Raw genomic sequence first — 20,420 nt, forward strand, 5'->3', positions numbered from 1 at the left:
TATTTTGTCATCTATGACAGCATCAGGGGTCAGTGCCCTGAAGGCTCTGGCTGAGCGGTCTGCCCCCAGTCACCCCAACACCACCTGCCTGTGACTCACAATGATGTCCCCGCCTCTGACAAACTGCAGGCGTGTCTGGAACATGGTGATGTCCAGGAAGTAGATGAGGTCGCATAGGTAATCCATCAGCAGCCAGAGGTGGATGTTGTCCAGGGTCTGGTAGGGGAAGGCCCAGCGCACGGGAATCAGCCAACAGTTCCAATTCCAGGCCATCACCACGAAGAACAGCCATAAGACATACATCAGGTCTGTGGGGAAGATGGACGGGGATGCTAGAGCATCAGCCAGGCAAGGCTCTTCACCAATTGGATCAGGTGGGGTTTTGTTCTTTCTACATTTCTACACTTTCCTTCAACTACTACATGTGGCACTTTTGTAAGAGTATGTGTGTGTGTGTGTATATATACATATATATATATATATATATATATATACACACACACACAACTCTCTGCTTTAGGAGCCAGGCACAGTAGCTCATGCCTGTAATCCCAGCACTTTGGGAGGCCTAGGTGGGAGGATTGCTTGAGCCCAGGAGTTTAAGACCAGCCTGGACAACATAACAAGATCCCCATCTCTACTTTAAAAAAAAAAAACAACTGTCTGTTTTAAAAATAAATTACTGCTAATCCCTAATAAATCAGAGTACTCTCAGGAGGGAATATGCTGGTATTATAAGATAATAGGCAGCTAACTAGAAAACCCATTTGCTTTTATTCTTCTTTAATTTTTTCCCAAAATGTATTTTCTGCCTCAATAAATACAGAATAGTAAATAGTGCATGAAGGATGGACAGATAGATGGACAGACAGGTGAATGCATAGATGGATGGATGGATGGATAGATGGATGGGTATTCCAGATCATCTGGTTATTATTTATTTATTTACTATTTTTGTAGAGATGAGGTCTCACTATGTTGCCCAGGCTGATCTTGAACTCCTGGGCTCAAGCAGTTCTTTCACTACAGCCTCTCACAGTGCCGGGATTACAGGTGTGAGCCAATGTACCCAGCCCACCAGGTTATTCGAGAAATCCAGTGGACACCAGGGTTGAAGTCCTGCCCCCCAAATGTGTGACCTTGAGAAAGTCCCTCTCTGGCACCTGCCCTCTTCTGAGAAATCACAAGAGAAGGTCAGATAAGAAAGGCAGGGAGTCCTCTGTAAACTCTAAAGTGCTATGCACATTTGAAGTGGGTTATTTCTCAGGAATATGAAGTGGGCTTAAAGGGAAGCAAGAGGAATTCACACTCCTGCCTTTTTTCTGTTCAGAGCAGGAGCTCTAGGAAAAGGCCAGCATGACCAGAGTGGAAAAGGACTTGGCCAAGAGTCAGGAGTCCTGGGTCTGCACTAACTAGTTGCATCTTTACCCTGGCTGACTTCTCTGTGCCTTAGTTTCCTCATCTGTAAGATGGGTGTGATCTTATGTTCCTATTCCAGGGACTTTTGTTGTTGTTGTTTTTAAGACAGAGTCTCACTCTGTCACCCAGGTTGGAATGCAATGGTGCGATCTTGGCTCAGTGCAATCTCTACCTCCTGGGTTCAAATCATTCTCCTGCTTCAGCCTCTCGAGTAGCTGGGATTACAGGTGTGCACCACCAACCCAGCTAATTTTTATGTCTTTAATAGAGGCAGGGTTTCATCATGTCGGCCAGGCTGGGTTTGTTTGGAGAATCAGGCAAGAAACTGTGAAATGGTTTGGAAAAGTATAAAAGATCATGAACCCAGGTCATCTGTGGCCTCCCACCCCACCTCTTGAATCCCCTGACCCTCTCCCCATCCCGCTCCCACTCTTCTGCCCTCTCATGTTACACAGTGGGAACACCCATTCCCCAGGACTCACTGGTCAGCGGGTCAATGCTCTGGGGAAACTGGTACTTCTTCCAGGGGCGGCGTTTGAACTTGCAGCAGAGCATGTCGCAATAGTGCTCCTCTTCCACTGGCTCGGCTTCAGCGGGCTTTGTGTCTGGAGCTGGCTCTGGGGCTTTCTTGGCTGGGGCTGTGGGATGACATTGGTGACCATCTGAACCAACCCTGAGGCCCACGTAGAGGATGAAGAGAGAAAGGTCCCAACTGCAGACCCTGGATCCAGATCTGAGAGGACCCTGGCACCATTATACAAGCTACTGCAAGCTGTGTGTGCAGAACCCAAGGCGCTCTCCTGGAGTGAACTCCACAACTCCCTCATCAACAGCAACAGCAACCTGGGTGCCCACCCAGAAATTCTTACCAACTACAATCTGGAACTGCTTCTCAGAAGCTGCCCCAAACGAGTTGTTTCTGGACTAGCTGGATGTTTTGGTGTCTGCTTGTGTGTTGTGCTTAGACCCCCTTTGTTCCCTCTGATGGGATGGGGACATTTTGTATCCAGTGTTCCCAATACCCATGGCTGGAATGCTGAAGGGCCTAACAAAATCAAGAAAGTTTTGCTCCAGGTTTCTGAGAGGGAATCTCAACTCCTTCATCTCTAAAAACAGAGACCAGATGGGATCACAGCCTCCCTGTGCATCTATGATGATACTTTTGGTCTAGGGATTGGCTCTTATAGGTTCAATATGGCTATGTTTTCCAACTTCAAGACTGTGACATCAGGCTCTGCATGGCCTGTTGTGGGCGCCATGATTTCCAAGATACAACCTTCCTCTGGAAAGATCTAAAAAATCTCCCTGACAAGAGATCATGTGTCTTATTTCCTCCTGATACCTTGAAAGAAAAGAAAAATTCGGGTAGCCTCAATAAGAACTTTCAAGGCACTGACATCTCTGAAAAATAGGACTGCCTAGTTCCAGAGCAGGCTATGCACACAATCTGAGTGTAAGATCATAAGATACATTTTGGGGTGGCACCACCCACCTACCAGTAGGAAAGGGACGGAAGGGTCAAGGAAGGCACTTGCCCCATGGGAGAGAGGGCCGAGTGCAAGTGAATTGTTGGTCAGAACTTTGATCTCTTTCCCACCCTTGGGTATATATCTCAACCTGTACATATGGATCCTAAATCCAGAGAGTAGGGATCTGGGCTTCTCTCATGGACCTCAACCATTTCCTTGGGGCTACCCTTGCCATGAGTTGACAGGGGACTTTGGAGGCCCCACCCCATCCCCGGCCAGGTAGGCCCCCTCCGGCTCCAGACTCACAGGGCTTGGGGCTCTCCTCATCAGAGGTGACGTCAGGGTCAATGAGTTTCTCCTTCACTTTCTCTGTCCGCTCCTTGAAGAGCTTCACCAGCTCCTGGAGCCGGTCGTTGATGATGGCGCTATTTGTGCTGGCCGCGGAGGCCGCACGGTCCTGGCCGCTGTGGGAACATCACCCAAAGCTGAGCAGGCTGAGCCGGGAGGGACCCGTGCGCCCCCAGGCCAGAGCTGTGCAGCGTCTCTGTCCCACCTTCTGGCAGAGCCTGAAGGAGATAAGTCCTGCCCCCGTCTCCTTCTGACATCAGAAACTACAGACCCACTGTAATCTCCTAGAAGGAAATTCAGTCCGGGAATAATGCCCAGGTGTTCTGGCCCAGCTTTAGGAAAATGTACCACGTAGGCTCTGATTCAGATGGGCAGTTCTGGAAAAAGCATGACTCCACTTGTAATTTAGGAGGAAACTCTTGGAACTCAGTTTAGAGTTCAGCAAAATTGGGCTGTTCATCCCAGTGCAGGGTTCACATGAGATATGTGTCCAGGGGCAGATCAGAGAGGGAGCAGGCCTACTTTTTTAGGCTTAGAATATAACTGGTGGAAAAAGCAGTGCAGATACATTCTATATCCCTTTAACTTACAGGAATTAAAGTTTCTGCACTGTCAGCAAGAGAGAGAGAGAAAGACAGAGAATGAATGAGTCTGCCTAGCATTCAACTTAGCATGGCACATGTGCCCTGGGTGCGTTGAAGCAGGCCTGTGAATGTGCTTTCTTTCCTCTGAGTGGCCTCACTGAGATCATCTTGCTGAGCTGAATATCTTTTTTATCTTTTTTTTTCATATATTAAGACACAGAAACTGCAGTCGACTACTCTTTTTGAGCTCAACTGAGGAAGCTGGGCTGGAGAAAACAAGTGTGGGGCTCTTTTTTTTTTTTTTTTTGAGATGAAGTTTCACTCTTGTCGCCCAGCTGGAGTGCAGTGGTACGATCTCGGCTCAGTCAACATTCACCTCCTGGGTTCAAGCAATTCTCCTGCCTCAACCTCCCGAGTAGCTGGGATTACAGGCGCACGCCACCACGCCTGGCTAATTTTTGTAGTTTTAGTAGAGACGGGGTTTCACCAGGTTGGCCAGCCTGGTCTCAAACTCCTGACCTCAGGTGATCCACCTGCCTCGGCCTCTGAAAGTGCTGGGATTACAGGCATGAGCCACCGTGCCCGACCAAGTGTGGGGCTCCTAATGAGAGCTGGCATACAGGTGTGGTGGAGACATGAGCTGCTCCCCTACACTCATTCTCTCCTGTGGTGCATATTCACTGGGATATAGCCACCCAGCCAGGGACCACGTACCAGGCTCTCACTATTGGAATGTGAGCTCTCAGACACAATACATGCAACTAGGGGCTTCCTTGCTGAAGACAGACCTGGAGTTCTCCCTTTCTAGTGGTGACCAGTGGGACATGAGAAGGCACATGGAGAAAGTGGCAGAGCACTGTCATCTGGGTCCCTAAATTATTGCATGGAGCAGAACCTTCTGCTGACCTGATGCACGCAACTAGTGAGATGACGATGGTATATGATACAGTTCCTTAAGCCACTCAGCCTTTGAGGTCCATTTGAGGTCCAGCAGCCTAGCCTGCCTAGCTAATACATGGGTCTCCAAGTTGAACTCCTTAAGAGTTTTCAAGAATAGGTTTTCTCATTATACCTCATTTCTGCCTTCGTTTCTGATATTAAACCCTAACCCTACCCCTACCCTACCTCATAAAATGTGAGTCCACTGCATGCTGCAGTGGGCAACTGGACTGAGGGTGGCATCGGGGCTTCTTCTTGCTTATCTTTTCTAACTTTCCACAGCTCTGTTAAGCATAAACTGCATAAAATTGTGGATAGAAAAAAAGACTGGAAGGAAGAACAAATGCCTACTGTCTCCTGTGACTCATCCAGGAGTCATGGCCAAGGACTGTGATTGGGGATTCCAGGCAGAGCCCAGGGCCGGGGTATTCGCCATCCACCAGAGCTTCTCAGATCCTTCAGGAAGAAACCTCCCACTGGCCCAGCCCTGGGGACAGTTTGATCTCAGAGACCCAGGTCCCAATGCCATCACAGTGGTTTCTCTTTTTTTTTTTTTTTTTTTTTTTTTTTGAGATGAAGTATCGCTCTTGTCACCCAGGCTGGAGCGCAGAGGTGCGATCTCAGCTCACTGCAACCTCCACCTCCCAGGTTCAATTGATTCTCCTGTCTCAGCCTCCCAAGTAGCTGGGATTATAGGCATGTGCCACCACACCCGGCTAATTTTTGTATTTTTATTAGAGACAGGGTTTCACCATATTGGTCGCAGGCTAGTCTCAAAGTCCTGACATCAGGTGATCCGCCCACCTCAGCCTTCCAAAGTGCTGGGATTACAGGCATGAGCCACCATGCCCAGCCATCATCATAGTGGTTTCTAAACGTTGTTCTGCAGGCAAGCTGCACATTGCCTGGGGAGTTTGGAAAATGTGAACTCCCCAGGCCCCCTGTCTGCAGCTCTGATCCAGTGCAGCCAGGCAGGGCCAGGGAATCTTTTTTTTTTTTTTTCTTTTTTCACAAACTCCCCAGGGCAGAACCCACTGGAGATCCTGGTGGTCCTCCCTGTCGCCACTGACCTTTCAGAAGTTCAGCGGCATAAGCCCTGCTGGCAGCTCCCCTCAGCCTCTCCTTTACAAGGGGACCTCTGCCTAGAGATCCCTCCCTCTCTGAGTGCTGCTGGCCGTGGACACAGCTGGGCCCAGAGGCTGAGCCCACTGGATTTTATAGGACTCCTAGGCCAGCCAGAAGCAGGCTGGGCAGGAGACCGATCCTGACTTACTGCTTGGAAGCCACTGGCAAAGTCTGCCTTGTGATAGAAGGTTCTAAAAGCATCCACACTAGCCCCCCCACATCCCCCACCCTCCCCCTAGTCTTTCAACTTTCTGAGACCCCAGAGGGGTCTCACTCAGTGTCCTTCGGGGTGGTGGGGTCGGACCAGGCAACCACTGGGGACTCGGCTGGTGACAACGCCTTGAGCTCTTCAGCCTCATCATCTTCAGAGGGCAGCTTCTTCCTGCAAAGACACAGATGTGGAAGGGGCCTTCAGCAAAGGCAGAGGCCCCAGGGAGAAGTGTCATGACTTTGATCCCTAAAGATCACCTACAGCCAATTCCTAGATAGAGGATGAGGGGTGGAGCATGAACTTCTGAGTCCTCATTTGCCTGGAGGGAGGGAAAAAGGCAGAAGAGAGGGGTATAGCCACTCTCTAGACCTCAGTCTTCCCATCTGTTAAATGGCTTGGCCTAAAGGTAACAGCACTGGTATTGCACCCCAGTCCTGCCTCTTACCTGTATGTGGCCTCAGCAAATTACTAAAACATGCTGAGTTATCTCAGTTTCCCCCTCTGTAAAATGGGATTAAATCTACCCAAGTAAACGAGATACTTATCACTTAGTTCTCAGCTTAAACTTCCTTCCCCTCTCCTGTTCCCTGTCTAAAGTCACCCACCTCATTCCCCTCTACTCTCTATCACACCACCTTTTCAGCTATCAGAGAAGCCATGGAATCCAGTCTCCAGCTTACAGTGTGACCTTAGGAAGTCCCATCCCCTCCTGAGCCCCAGGCTCCCTATCTGAAGAATGAGGACTAAATGATCCTGGGGTCCTCCATCAGTCAGGAAGTCCAAGTCTGCCATGGAGTACCTCATTCTGGAGCCATTAGTGTCTTGGCTTATGGTGTCTAGATCTGAAATCCACCTGAATTTCAGAGACAAGAAGGTTCTTGCCCAACCTGCCTCTGGCCTGACATCAGCAGGTTGGAGCCTGGGCATCTGACTTGGTGGAAGAGGTGCCTTTGACACTATTTTATGTTGGTATCTTAGGGGCTAACTCTCTGGATTTTCCCACCCTCTGTTCCAGCAGTGAAAATGAATTGGTTTACTGAGGAACGCAAAAGCCTGGGAAAGAAGAAAAAAGATCAAGAGAGAGAAATTCCTTAATACCACCAAGAAAGCAAGCTCCAGTGTTAGAGAAAGAATCCTGTTTAAGATAGAGTAGAACTAGCTGATGTAGAAACACAAAGATTGTGTCTGGAGGACTCCGCCCAGGCCAATATCTACCAATAGGAAGAGCATTTCCTATGTCCATGAATGAAGTTCTGGTGGAGAAGAATGCTCATTCTTAATGACTTCCATTAGCATTTAAAACACAGAAGGCTGAGTGTTAGCACATGAAACCAAGAGTCTGGGGACACGGGTATGCATGTCACACATGAAAGCATATGTGTTAGCACATCAGGATGAGCATCATATCAGTCAGCAGCATGAAGACGAGAGTTTAGGACTTGACATAGTTTGGCTCTGTGACCCCACCAAATCTCATGTTGAATCGTAATCCCCTGTGTTGGCAGTGGGGCTTGGTGGAGGTGATTAGATCACGGAGGCGGAGTTCTCATGAATGGTTTAGCACCATCCCCCCTTGGTACTGTACAGTGAGTGAATTCTCATGAAATCTGATTGTTTAAAAGTGTGTGGCACCTCCCCACTCTCTCTCAGTCCTGCTCTTGCCATGTGAGAGCCTGTTTCTTTTGCCTTCCACCATGAGTACAAGCTCCCTGAGGCCTCCCCAGAAGTAGATGCTGCCATGCTGCCTGTACAGTCTGTGGAACAATGAGCCAATTAAACCTCTTTTCTTTATTTTTTATTATTTTATTTATTTATTCATTTGAGATGGAGTCTTGCTCTGTCATCCAGGCTGGAGTGCAGTGGTGCAATCTCGGCTCACTGCAACCTCTGTCTCCCAGGTTCAAGCAATTCTCAGGCCTCAGCCTCCCAAGTAGCTGGGATTACAGGTGTGCACCACCACACCAGCTAATTTTTTTTTTTTTTTTTGTATTTTTAGTAGAGACGGGGTTTCACCATGTTGGCCAGGCTAGTCTCGATCTCCCAACCTCAGGTGATCCACCTGCCTCAGCCTTCCAAAGTGCTGGGATAACAGGCATGAGCCACCGCTCCCGGCCTCTCTCTTTTCTTTATAAATTACCCAGTCTCAGGTATTTCTTTACAACAATGCAAGAATAGACTAATACAGGAATTGAACCTGAGTGTACCAAAAATGGGCATAACATGGTAATACACATAGCTGAATCAGCAGGAGAAGCTTGGCTGTGGAGACATGAAAATAAAATGCAAGTCAGGAGTGGTAGGACTAGCAAATGGTTAGAGGCTGGGCCCCTGCTGTGAAGACCAGGCTGCAATTGCTACACTCAACAGGGCTCTCCTCAGCCTTGGTGAACACAGGGCAGCCTTGCTTCGGTCTTTAGCTGTGACTCTGTGAAAGTAAAATGGTGGAGCTGACTTCCAGAAAATAGGTCCTGGGACCTTAGTTTCTCAAGGGAAGTTCATGATTACTTTTTTTTTTTTTTTTTTTTTGAGATGGAGTCTCGCTCTGTCGCCCTGGCTGGAATGCAGTGGTGCAAGCTCGGCTCGCTGCAACCTCCGCCTCCCGGGTTCAAGCAATTCTCCTGCCTTAGCCTCTTGAGTAGCTGAGATTACAGGCAGGTGCCACCATGCCCAGCTAATTTTTGTATTTTTAGTAGAGACAGGGTTTCACCATATTGGCCAGGCTGGTCTCGAACTCCTGACCTCAGGTGATCCGCCTGCCTCGGCCTCCCAAAGTGCTGGGATTACAGGCATGAGCCACCGCCCCCGGCCATGATTACTTTTTACCAGGGCCTTCACTTCCATGAGGTTTGATCAGAAATGGAATCCACAGGCAGGGAGCTTCACCTTGGGACCAAGCCTGACAAGGATCTTTAGTGATTAATCTGCAATTCCCTGCAGAAGCTGAAAACTCCAGCCAGTCCCAAATTCCACCCTTTCCCCAGCTGGAGTGTCAGAGGAAGAAGCCTCTGAGAACACACCCTGGGGCCAAGCCCTAAGCTGCCCAAACCTGCTGACATCTGCACATCTTCCGAAGAAGCTCACCTCAGCAGAGGTTCCTACTCCAGCCCCTGAGGGCCAATCAGAGAGCTGGGCAGGAGGACACTGGGGCAGGGGTCACTGAGGCCATCACCGTGCAGACGCAACACTCCACTGGGACCCAAACCTGAGTCTGCCAGGGTGCTAGGCCAGCGCTCTTCCCCAGCCTCATCACCTTGACTCAAGATTGTACCACTAGGGTTTCTAGGGGGATCCAGAGGGAGGGATGTGTGACATCCACCTTGATTCCAGAAGGCTCTGAAATGATCCTGTTGCCTTCTGCCAACTCGCCTAGGGTGGCAAAATTCATGGATTCACTTTTTTCACACTGTAATTAACAAGAACAGCCCCACACAATAAGATTGGGGCCAAAAATCCCATTGCTGGGACCCAAAGTCCACCCTCCTGTGCCCAGCACAGGGCACTCTCCTGAGCCTAGAAAGTGCACACTGCCGCCGGATGCTGTCGCTCACGCCTGTAATCCCAACACTTTGGGAGGCTGAGGCGGGCAGATCACTTGCGGTTAGGAATTCAAGACCAGCCAGCCCAACATGGTGAAACCTCGTCTCTACTAAAAATACAAAAATTAGCCGGGTGTGGTGGCAGGCACCTATAATCCCAGCTACTTGGGAGGCTGAGGTAGGAGAATCGCTTAAATCGGGGAGGCAGAGGTTGCAGTGAGCTGAGACCACACCATTGCATTCCTGCCTGGGCAACAGGCAACAAGAGTGAAACTCCATCTCAAAAAAAAGAAACAAAACAAAACGAAACAAAAACCACAAAAGTGCAAGCTGCCCCAGAGAAGCCAGAATGAGGGCCTAAGCTGGCAGCTCCTGGTCCCCCAGCACTGCCTGTGTCTGGCCCTGTGCTCAGTACCTTAGGGTGCAGTAGCTCGTTAAATTCTCACAATTCTAGTAACCAGGTGGTGTTTCTTTCCTCGTGTTACACGGGGAAAATGGAGGCCTAGGGAGGTTAAATGACCTGCCTTAAGACCCACGTCTTACAAGTGGTGCTCTGGGATTCATTCCAAGCCACGGCCTTAAGCTGGAAGGAGGGCCTTGCCCAAGCTCCTCTGTGGCTTTTTGGCTCCCAATGTTCATTCTGTCCCTGCTCACAGTCAGCCCCACTGCCCTCGGCCTCTACAGGGAGGCAGGCCTCAGAACTCTCCCCTCTCAGGGCTGGGCTCAGGCAGAGGTTTCTCATCCCGTTTCTCATAGTCACAGTCAACCTGGCACTTGCTTGTTTATTTAGTTACTTGTTCATTGTCTATCTTGGCCCCTCTAGAATGTCAGCCCCACGAGGGCAGGCCCCTGTCAGGCTTCTCGCTCATGTATCCCCAGCACCCAGGGCAGAGCCCAGCACATCCAGATGTTCAGTACATGCTTGCAAATACATGAATGACAGGGACAAGAGGAGCCTCACAGGCCCAGCTCACAAGCAGAAGGCCAGAGGCTTAGATTCCAGTCCCACATGATCTTGGTCCCCTCCCTCCCCTAAATACGCCACCCCCTACCCAGCCCAGCCTGCGTTGCTTCCCTGCCCATATAAAGGGAACAGGGGTAAATGGAGCAGATGTCTACAAGTGGAGCCATTTCTGGATCCCTTAATGGGCTTTGTACATACTTCAGTGAACTAAACATAAGAACTGATGAAGTTGTGAGCTGTACTCCAAGGCTCAGTGAAACTGTGTCTCTTTTCTCTATGTTAAGACCTCACAGCCCTCAGTTTGCTACACCTGGCCATCTCCACTCTGACAGCCTTCTGACCTCAGCTGAGCAATTACTCAGGAGCTCATGGATGAGAGCAAAAATTAACTAAGAAGAAAGGACCATCTCTCCATCCAGCCAGTGCAGAAGAGGCACAGACAGCCTCCCTTAGCTTAAAAAGCACTGTCCTGCCCTTGGCAGTTTGCCTCCAGCTGTACACAGAGCCTTCTCCCAGGCACCTGGCTTGAGTTGTCCAAAAGTAGCTCTAACCACTCAGCAACAAATTTATCTGAAGAGGTGTAAAAATGTGCACCACCTTGACTAGGAGTGTCACTCTTGAGAAAGGAGCCTAAGGGCAGAGAGCAGAAGACCAAACACGTGATCATGGTGCCATTATGGATAGGGCCCAACAAGAGGAGATTTGTTAAGTTCATTCCGGCACGTGGAGCTGGAGGAATACTCAACAGCCATCGTAAGTGAGCATTAAGGAGATAGCCCAGCAATATGGAAAAGGGTTCATGGAATGAGACAGCACCATAAATTGGATCCCTCCTCCAATTAAAACCATTCAAGACCATGCGCCTAACCAAGGCATAGAGGAGAATGCAGAGCAGTAAAAACACCGTCTTGGATGGTGGGATTGTAGATGATTATTTTTCTAGTGTTCTGTGGTGTTTCCATTATATTATCTATTATCTTTTTTTTTTTCTTGAGACGGAGTCTCACTCTGTCACCCAGGCTGGAGTGCAATGGCATGATCTTGGCTCACGGCAACCGCTGCCTCCCAGGTTCAAACGATTCTCCTGCCTCAGCCTCCTTAGTAGCTGGGAAGACAGGCATGTGCCACCATGCCCAGCTAATTTTTGTATTTTTTAGTAGAGACAGGGTTTTGCCATGTTGGCCAGGCTGGTCTCAAACCCCTGACCTCAGGCGATCCATCTGCCTCCGCCTTCCAAAGTGCTGGGATTACAGGCATGAGCCACTGTGCCCAGCCCACATTATATTGTCTAATAATACAATGGGCGGATGACACTGAAAGCACAGGTAACAAAAGCAAAACATAGACAAGTGGGATTATCTCCATCTAAAAAGCTTCTGCATAGAAGGAAACAACAGAGTGAAAAAAAAGCCTGCAGAATGGGAGAAAATCTTTGAAAATTATATATTTGATAAATAAAAGAAACCCCTACACCTCAATATGAAAACAAACAAACACATTACCTAACTAAAAAATAGGCAAAGAACTCAAATAGACATTTCTCCAAAGAAGACATACAAATGGCTGGCAAGAATATGAAAAGCTACTCAACATCACTAATCATTGGGTGTATTAGTCCATTTTCACACTGCTATAAAGGACTATCTGAGACTGGGTAATTTACAAAGGAGAGAGGTTTAAGTGACTCACAGTTCTGCGTGGCTGGGGAAGCCTCAGGAAACTTACAATCACGGAGGAAGCCAAAGGGGAAGCAAGGCACATCTCACACAGCAGTGAGAGAGAGAGAGAGAGGGAGAGAGGGAGAGAGAGAGAGAGGGAGAGAGAGAGAGAGGGAGAGAAAGAGAGAGGGAGAGAAAGAGAGAGAGAGAGTTTTTCTTTTTAATTTATAAAGAAAAGAAGTTTAATTGACTCACAGTACCATAGGCTTAACAGGAAATACAACTGGGAGGCCTCAGGAAACAAACAATCATGGCAGAAGGCAGAGGGGAAACAGGTACATCTTCCCATGACAGAGCAGGAGAGAGAGAAAGAGCAAATGGGGAGGGGCCACACATTTTTAAATGCCAGAAGTGCCACAGTTTTAAACCATTGGATCTCGTGAGAACTCACTGTCATGAGAACAGCATGGGGAAAACCAGCCCCATGATCCATTCACCTCCCACCAGGTCCCTCCCTTGACACATGGGGATTACAATTCGAGAGGAGATTTGGGTGGGGACACAGAGCCAAACCATATAATCAAAGAAATGCAAATCAAAACCACAATGAGATACCATCTCACATCTGTTAAGATATCCATGATCAAAAAAAAAAAAAATAGAAAATAACAAGCATTGACAAGTATGTAGAGAAATAGGAAAAATGGTACAGTCACTGTGGAAAACAGCATGGTGGTTCCTGAAAATATTATAAATAGGACTGCCATATGATCCAGTAGTCCCTCTTCTGGGTGTTTATCCAAAATAATCAAAATCAGGATCTCAAAGAGATATTTGCACTCCCATGTTCATTGTAACACTATTCACAATGGCCAAGAGATGGAAACAATATAAATGTCCATCAACAGATAAATAAAGAAAATGTGGGCTGGGTTGGCAGCTCACACCTGTAATTCCGGCACTTTGGGAGGCTAAGGCAGGTGGATTGCTGGAGCTCAGGAGTTTGAGACCAGCCTTTGGCAACAAACTAAGACCCCATCTCTACAAAAAAATAAAAAATTAGCCGGGTGGTGGCACATGCCTGTAGTCCCAGCTACTTGAGAAGCTCAGAAGGGGAAATGCTTGAGCCCAGGAGGTTGAGGCTGCAGTGGACCAATATCACACCACTGCACTCCAACCTGGGTGACAGAGAGAGATCTTGTCTGAAAGGAAGAAAGCAGGAGAGGGGAGGGAAGGAGAGGGGAAGAGAGGGGAGGGGAGAGAGAGGGGGAGGAGGAGGGGAAGGAGGGGAATTTTCTTTTCCTAAAAAGAAAAGAAGAAAGAAAAGAAAATGTGGCATATCCATACAATGGGATATTACTCAGCCTTAAAAAAGGAAGAAAATCCTGTCACATGCTACAATGTGGATGAATCTTAAGGACATCGTGCCAAGAGAAATAAGCTAGTCCCAAAAAGATAAATACTGCATGATTCCACATATATGAGATACCTAAAGTAGTCAAGCTCATAGAAACAGAAAGTAGAATGAAAAAGCAGAATGGTGGCCGCCAGGGGCTGGGGTGGGGTGAAGGGAAGAATGGGGAGTTGCTGTTCTATGAATATAGAGTTTCAGTCATGCAAGATGAAAAATTCTAGAGATGTGCTGTAAAATAATGTGCATATAGGTAACAATACTGTACTGTACACTTAAAATTTAAGAGTTTTTTTAAAAAAAGACTTGGTGAGTTATAATCATATGCAAGTTTTAATAAATAGCATCCTATCAAAAATGAAATAAAATAAAATGAGGAGGTAGAAATTAATTCTGTAATATTTATTATATATTACTATATTATTTATTTATTTTAAATTTAAAAAGTTTTTTTTATTTTTTGAGACAGAGTCTTGCTCTGTTGCCCAGGCTGCAGTGCAATGGCACGATCTCAGTTCACTGCAACATCCCAGGCTTAAGCAATTCTCATGCCTCAGCCTCCTGAGTAGCTGGGATTATAGGAGTGCGCCACTATTCCTAGCTAATTTTATTGTATTTTTAGGAAAGACGGGGTTTCGCTATGTTGGCCAGGCTGGTCTTAAACTCCTGGCCTCAAACGATCCACCCATCTCAACCTCGCAAAGTGCTGGCATTACAGGCAGTAGCCACCGTGCCCCGCTATTACTATATTATTTATTATATTACTCCTTCTAACTTATAGCTGAGGGCATTTGGGACAGGGCCTCCCATGAGAGCTTTTATAAGAGACCTAAGCCAGGAGTTAGGAAAACCAGGAAGGGGCATCACAGTCCCACTTCTGACACCAACTCGCTGTGTGATTTTAGTCCAGCTGCTTCTCCCTCTGGCCTCAGTCTCTTCATCTGCCAAATAAACAGGTGGCACAGTGCCGAGAAAAGCCCAAGAGAAGCATAAAAGGTAACCTGTGTGTCCCCGAGGCTGAGCTTGGGACTATGAGGGTGTCTGATTTGGCAGAAGACGGTGGCGGCAACACGGGTGAGGGTGGATTCTCTTCCGCCATGAGGGGGCAGCTATCAGCATCGGTATCTTCCACCTGCACTTCTGGGTGCTGTTTCGTGGCAGGCACTGGGGGAGAGGAAGGAGAGGAGAAAGTCAGAGAGAGACAAAAGCCGGGTCCCAGGAGTCTGGCTGTGTTCTTGAAGAAAACCACAGAAAGCATGTTTGGAGGGGACTCTGATAGCTTCACTTCCCAATGGGGCGCACAGAAAAGCTCCATGCAAGGGGTGCAAGAACGTGGTGCCTGGGGTCCTCTGAGGGTCACAGCCACCAGCCCAGGAGCCACGAAAGAAGCCACAAAGCCACAGAAGCCACGGGAGCTCCCCTACACAGCCTGGAGCCCAGCTCTTCTAGCTCTCAAAGCCCAGTTTGGTTTCCCTGCACTTGAGCAAGCTCCAAGAGCTGAGGCAGTGGCAGTCCCCAGAGAGGACATAGGGGAGCCAGAGTCCTGGCGCCCGGCCTAGCACAGCCTGAGTCAGCTGCTTCCCCTCTCTGAGCTTCAGCTTCCCCATCCCAAGTTAGGGTGACCATGCCTTCCCAGGCCTGTGGGGAGGAGCCAGAAGGCACAAGTACTCACATTCTTAAAGATTCTTTTGTTTTTTGAGTCGGAGTCTCGCTCCGTCTCCCAGGCTGGAGTGCAGTGGTGCAATCTCAGTTCACTGCAAGCTCCTCCTCCTGGGTTCATGCCATTCTCCTGCCTCAGCCTCCCGAGTAGCTGGGACTACAGGCTCCCGCCACCACGCCCAGCTAGTTTTTTTTTTGTTTTATTTTGTTTTTTTTTGAGACGGAGTCTTGCTCTGTCACCCAGGCTGGAGTGCAGTGGCACAGTCTCGGCTCACTGCAAGCTCCGCCTCCCGGGGTTCATGCCATTCTCCTGCCTCAGCCTCCCAATTAGCTGCGAATACAGGCACCCGCCACCATGCCCGGCTAGTTTTTTGCATTTTTAGTAGAGACCGGGTTTCACCGTATTAGTCAGGATGGTCTCGATCTCCTGACCTCGTGATCCACCCGCCTCGGCCTCCCAAAGTTGCTGGGATTACAGGTGTGAGCCACTGCACCCAGCCAAGTCCTCACATTCTTTTTAAAAATTATTTTATTTATTTGTTTGTTTTTGAGACAGGGGGGCAGGTCTCACTCTGTTACCCAGGTTGGAGTGCAGTGGCACGATTGCAGCTCACTGCAATCTCTGCCTCCCAGGCTCAAGTGATCCTCCCAGCAGCCTCCCGAGTAGCTGGGACCACAGACGCACACCACCATGCTCGGCTAATTTTTGTGTTTTTGTAAAGATGAGGTCTCACCATGTTGCCCAGGCTGGTCTCGAACTCCTGAGCTCAGGTGATCCGCCTACCTTGGCCTCCCAAAGTGCTGGGATTACAGGCGTGGGCCACTGGGCCCAGCTGTCCTCACATTCTTGAAGAGCATCAAATGGAGACATTTGCAGGGTCCCTCCAATCAAGGGTAACAGACTGCGTAGTGTGTGCTACTCCCTATTTGGGTAACTGCTTGGGTATGTCCTTGTTCTTATACATGCCAGGGGCCCCCAAATTCATCAGCTAGCCTGACTCTGGACCTCTGAGAGGCCCTGTACTGTGTCCCACATTCTGAGAATCAGGTCCTCTCCAGGGAGCCTGGATGTGGCCCTACCTTGGGCTCCATCACCCACCTCAGGGACTGCAGGGACAGGTCTGCCCCAAGTCCAAGCTCAGAGGATACTGAGAGGCTGGGATAGTATTCCTCCTTCTTCCCCACACCTAGGGGGGTCTACCCAATAGCAGCTGGGCACAGGTGTGGGCACCAGCAAGGCAGGCAGGCAGGGATATACCCCTCAAAAGCGGGAAGCGGGGAGATTTTGAAATAATTATATATGTGCTTTTTCTTTCTTTTTTTTTTTGAGATGGAGTCTCGCTTTGTCACCCAGGCTGGAGTACAGTGGTGTGATATCGGCTCACTGCAACCTCTGCCTCCCAGGTTCAAGCCATTCTCCTGCCTCAGACTCCTGAGTAGCTGGGATTACAGGCCCCTGCCACCACGCCTGGCTAATTTTTGTATTTTTAGTGGAGACGGGGTTTCACCATGTTGGCCAGGCTGGTCTTGAACTCCTGATCTCAGGTGATCTGCCGGACTCGGCCTCCCAAAGTGCTGGGATTATGGGCATGAGCCACCGCACCCAGCTGATATGTGCTTTTTTTCAAATGGCCTTTATGAGAAAAGCCGGCACTCTGTTAAATTGCTTACACTTACTCTATAGTTTAATGGAGTGAACCCTAAATCCTCTGGAGAAGAGGGTAAGCAGGAATGGAGAAGTTGTTAAAAATGTAAAGGGGGCCAGGCACAGTTGCTCATGCCTGTAATCCCAGCACTTTGAAAGGCTGAGGTGGAAGGATCCCTTAAGTTCAAGAGCAGCCTGAGCAACATAGCAAACCCCCACCTCTACAAAAAAATACAAAAATCGGCTGGTCATAGTGTTCCAGCTACTTGGGAGGCTGAGGTTGGAGGATAGCTTGAACCTGGGAGGTCGAGCCTGCAATGAGTTAAGATCGTGCCTACTACACTCCAGCCTCGGCGAAAGAGCGAGACCCTGTCTCACAAAATAATAAAAAATAAAATAAAATGGAAGTAATGTTCTTACTACAGCTTCTCACTACCTTGTCTGTAGCATCTAGAATCATCATGTACTCTAGCACAGCTAGATCAGCCCTCTGTGTCAATGTGTCCCTGGGAACATTTTCCCAAGTGTGGGGCTCCCAGAGACTGGGGAGGACACGAGATGATCTCAGATGGTACGGACAAGGCAAAAGATAACCTAGAATAAGAATGTTACTCCCAGTCGGGCGCGGCAGCTCACGCCTGTAATTCCAGCACTTTGGGAGGCTGAGGAAGGAGGATGACCTGAAGTCAGGAGTTTGAGGCCAGCCTGGCCAACATGGAGAAACTCCAACTCTACTAAAAATACAAAAATTCCCCAGGCCTGGTGGCATGTGCCTATAATCCCAGCTACTCAGGAGGCTGAGGCAGGAGAATGGCATGAACCCGGGAGGCAGAGCTTGCAGTGAGCCGAGGTCGCACCACTGCACTCCAGCCTGGGTGGCAAAGTGAGATTCTGTCTCAAAAAAAAAAAGAAGCGGAGGTTGCAGTAAGCCAAGATCGCACCACTGCACTCCAGCCTGGGCAACAGAGCAAGACTCCATCTCAAAAAAAAAAAAAAAAAAGTTACCCTCTCTTTTAGTGAATACCCAGAGAGGAAGTCTCAGGTCAGTGCCACTGTGGCCTTAGAGCCTCTCTCACACAGCCTAATCCCACTTGGGGCTAAGAGAGCAGGCCCAGCTTCGAGCCTTCAGCAGGCCCATCCGTCTCATTAGAAAACAGCAACACCATTGTGTTTTCAGTGTATTTGAGGTTATTTTTATTTATGCCTCTGTTTATGGTAAGCAATGCTGGTTTTCCATTTGAATAGTAATAAAAACTTTTCCTATTTAAATATACTTAATTAAAAAAGAGAATCCACTGGAAGAAAAATAGGAAGCAAATAAAATTAGAGTTGGGGCCGGGCACAGTGGCTCATGCCTGCAATCCCAGCACTTTGGGAGGCTGAGGTGGGCAAATCACCTGAGGTCAGGAGTTCAAGACCAGCCTGACCAACATGGCAAAACCCTGTCTCTACTAAAAATACAAAAATTAGCCTGGAAAGGTGGCGCACGCCTGTGGTCCCAGCTACTCGGGAGGCAGAGATTGCAGTGAGCCGAGATGGTGCCACCAGACTCCAGCCCGAGCAACAGAGCAAGACTCCATCCCAAAAAAAAAAAAAAATAGAATTGGTACACATTTAGCAGTTATCAGGGAGTAGCCTGTGGCGGTGGGAGCTGGGGGATGCTTTGCGGTCTTTTTGTTTTGTTTCCTTTTTCTTCTTCTTTTTTTTTTTTTTTTTTTTTTAAGCAATTCAGCATCCTCAATGATAGGGGTGGGCTGATTTGGAGTAGTAGATGCAAGGCTTGCCTACCAGAAGGTGAAGGCCGGGGTGGCACCCCTTACTGTTGGATGACCTGCATGCCACCTCATCTCCTCTCTGTGCCCACCTCAAGCCAGGGAGAGGAGAGAAGGACAACAGTGGATGTCTTCCCGTGAAATGTTCTGTCCTGCCTGGCTGGACTGATCTCAGAGGCAGCTCTGCACCGTGTCAACCACAAATAAACAAACAAGCCAATCAAAAGGGAAAGCAGGCACGTCTGGCTTGGGTTAAGTCAGAAAGTGACAGGGGTTAGTCCAGGGTGCCAGTATGTTCGTGAGCTCTTTGTCTTCAGGCAGTGAGCAGTAGCAGCCCAAAGGCCACTACAGGGACCTTATCACAATCAGTGGATCCAGACAGCCCTCCCTCCACACTAGCCTCTGAGGAGGCCTATCTGCACCTGGAGCTGCTTTCCTGAAATGGAATTTGCTGAGCAGCAAACTGTCAAGGTCAGTGGATTCTATCTGCAATCGGCGCCGACACGACTCTTCTATTCCATTTCCCTCCTTTCACTCCCCTCCACTCCGACCCCAGACTCCCTGTCCAAGCCTCTTGGCCTAGAGATCTGAGCAAGTGACTTGTTTAAACTAAGGTGTGAATGATTACCTATATAAAAATGATGTGCCTAAAGAAAGGAATATATGTTTAACCCAAAGAAATGAATTGCTGGCCAGGCACAGTGGCTTATGCCTGTAATCCCAGCACTTTGGGAGGCCGAGGTGGGCAGATCATTTGATATCAGGAGTTTGAGACCAGCCTGGCCAACATGGCAAAACCCCATCTCTACTAAAATACAAAAAGTAGCCAGGCGTGATGGTGTATGCCTGTAATCCCAGCTGCTCGGGAGGCTGAGGCACAAGAATTGCTGGGAGGCAGAGGTTGCAGTGAACTGAGATCATGTCACTGCATTCCAGCCTGGGTGACAGAGAGAGACTCTGTCTCAAAAAACAAAAAAAAAAAAAAGAAAGAAAGAGAGAAAGAGGAAGAGAAAGAGAGAGAAAAAAAATAAATGAATTGCTAATTGTGGTGGAATTTTAGGCATGAAGAGAAGGAGCTAAAACCCCTCAAGTCACTACCACAAAGCAGGATGAAGGTATTGATCGGCAGAGGAAGAGGAGATGGTTTTCCATAAGCAACTAGTGGTCCACACCATGACCACAGCACCCAGGCAGGAAGACAGCCCCAGCCATGCAGAAGCACACGCCACAGATACGAGAATGCTGGGTGGGCAAGATCGTGCTACCTAGTTGGCGGATGGAGCGCTTGGTCTCCTTGGCGAAGCTGGAGTTGGACAAGGTGGTTCTCCGGGAGGTGAGGACAGGGATGCGGGTGATTGGGACACGGTAGCTGGGCACATTAGGGAGATGCTCTACCAGGTTTTGGAGGGCAGAGGCAGAGGCCACCTGGCCAGGTAGCTGGTCCTGAACTAGGCGATTCAGCTCCATGTTCTGGCATGGTGTAGCCATGGTGCTGGGGCCAGAGGGTCTCAGGCAGAGGCGTGACCCTGGGGACTGCAATTAGGAGCACAGAGTTGGGGGAGACAATAGGTGGGGGTCCTCCCACCAGCCTAACACGACCAGCCTGGTGCCTACCTGCATTTTCAGCAGTGCTACCCAAAGCCAGAAGCATCACTCTGTCCCTGGAGTTCAACGTCTAAT

General features: G+C 48.8%; 1 protein-coding gene across 1 annotated transcript in view; it reads right to left on the reverse strand.

The window, feature by feature from the left end:
- CNGB1 (cyclic nucleotide gated channel subunit beta 1) overlaps positions 1-20,420 on the reverse strand; it is a 95,491-nt gene that overhangs the window by 35,899 nt on the left and 39,172 nt on the right. Inside the window, exons 17-21 of the mRNA XM_024233667.2 lie at positions 14,666-14,828; positions 6,159-6,266; positions 3,195-3,352; positions 1,902-2,057; positions 100-308 (exon numbers count right to left, since the gene is read on the reverse strand). Coding sequence (XP_024089435.2) covers positions 100-308; positions 1,902-2,057; positions 3,195-3,352; positions 6,159-6,266; positions 14,666-14,828 — 794 coding nt within the window. The remainder of the gene's footprint in view (positions 1-99; positions 309-1,901; positions 2,058-3,194; positions 3,353-6,158; positions 6,267-14,665; positions 14,829-20,420) is intronic.

This window comes from Pongo abelii, chromosome 18 (assembly GCF_028885655.2).
Source record: "Pongo abelii isolate AG06213 chromosome 18, NHGRI_mPonAbe1-v2.0_pri, whole genome shotgun sequence".
NCBI lineage: Eukaryota > Metazoa > Chordata > Mammalia > Primates > Hominidae > Pongo > Pongo abelii.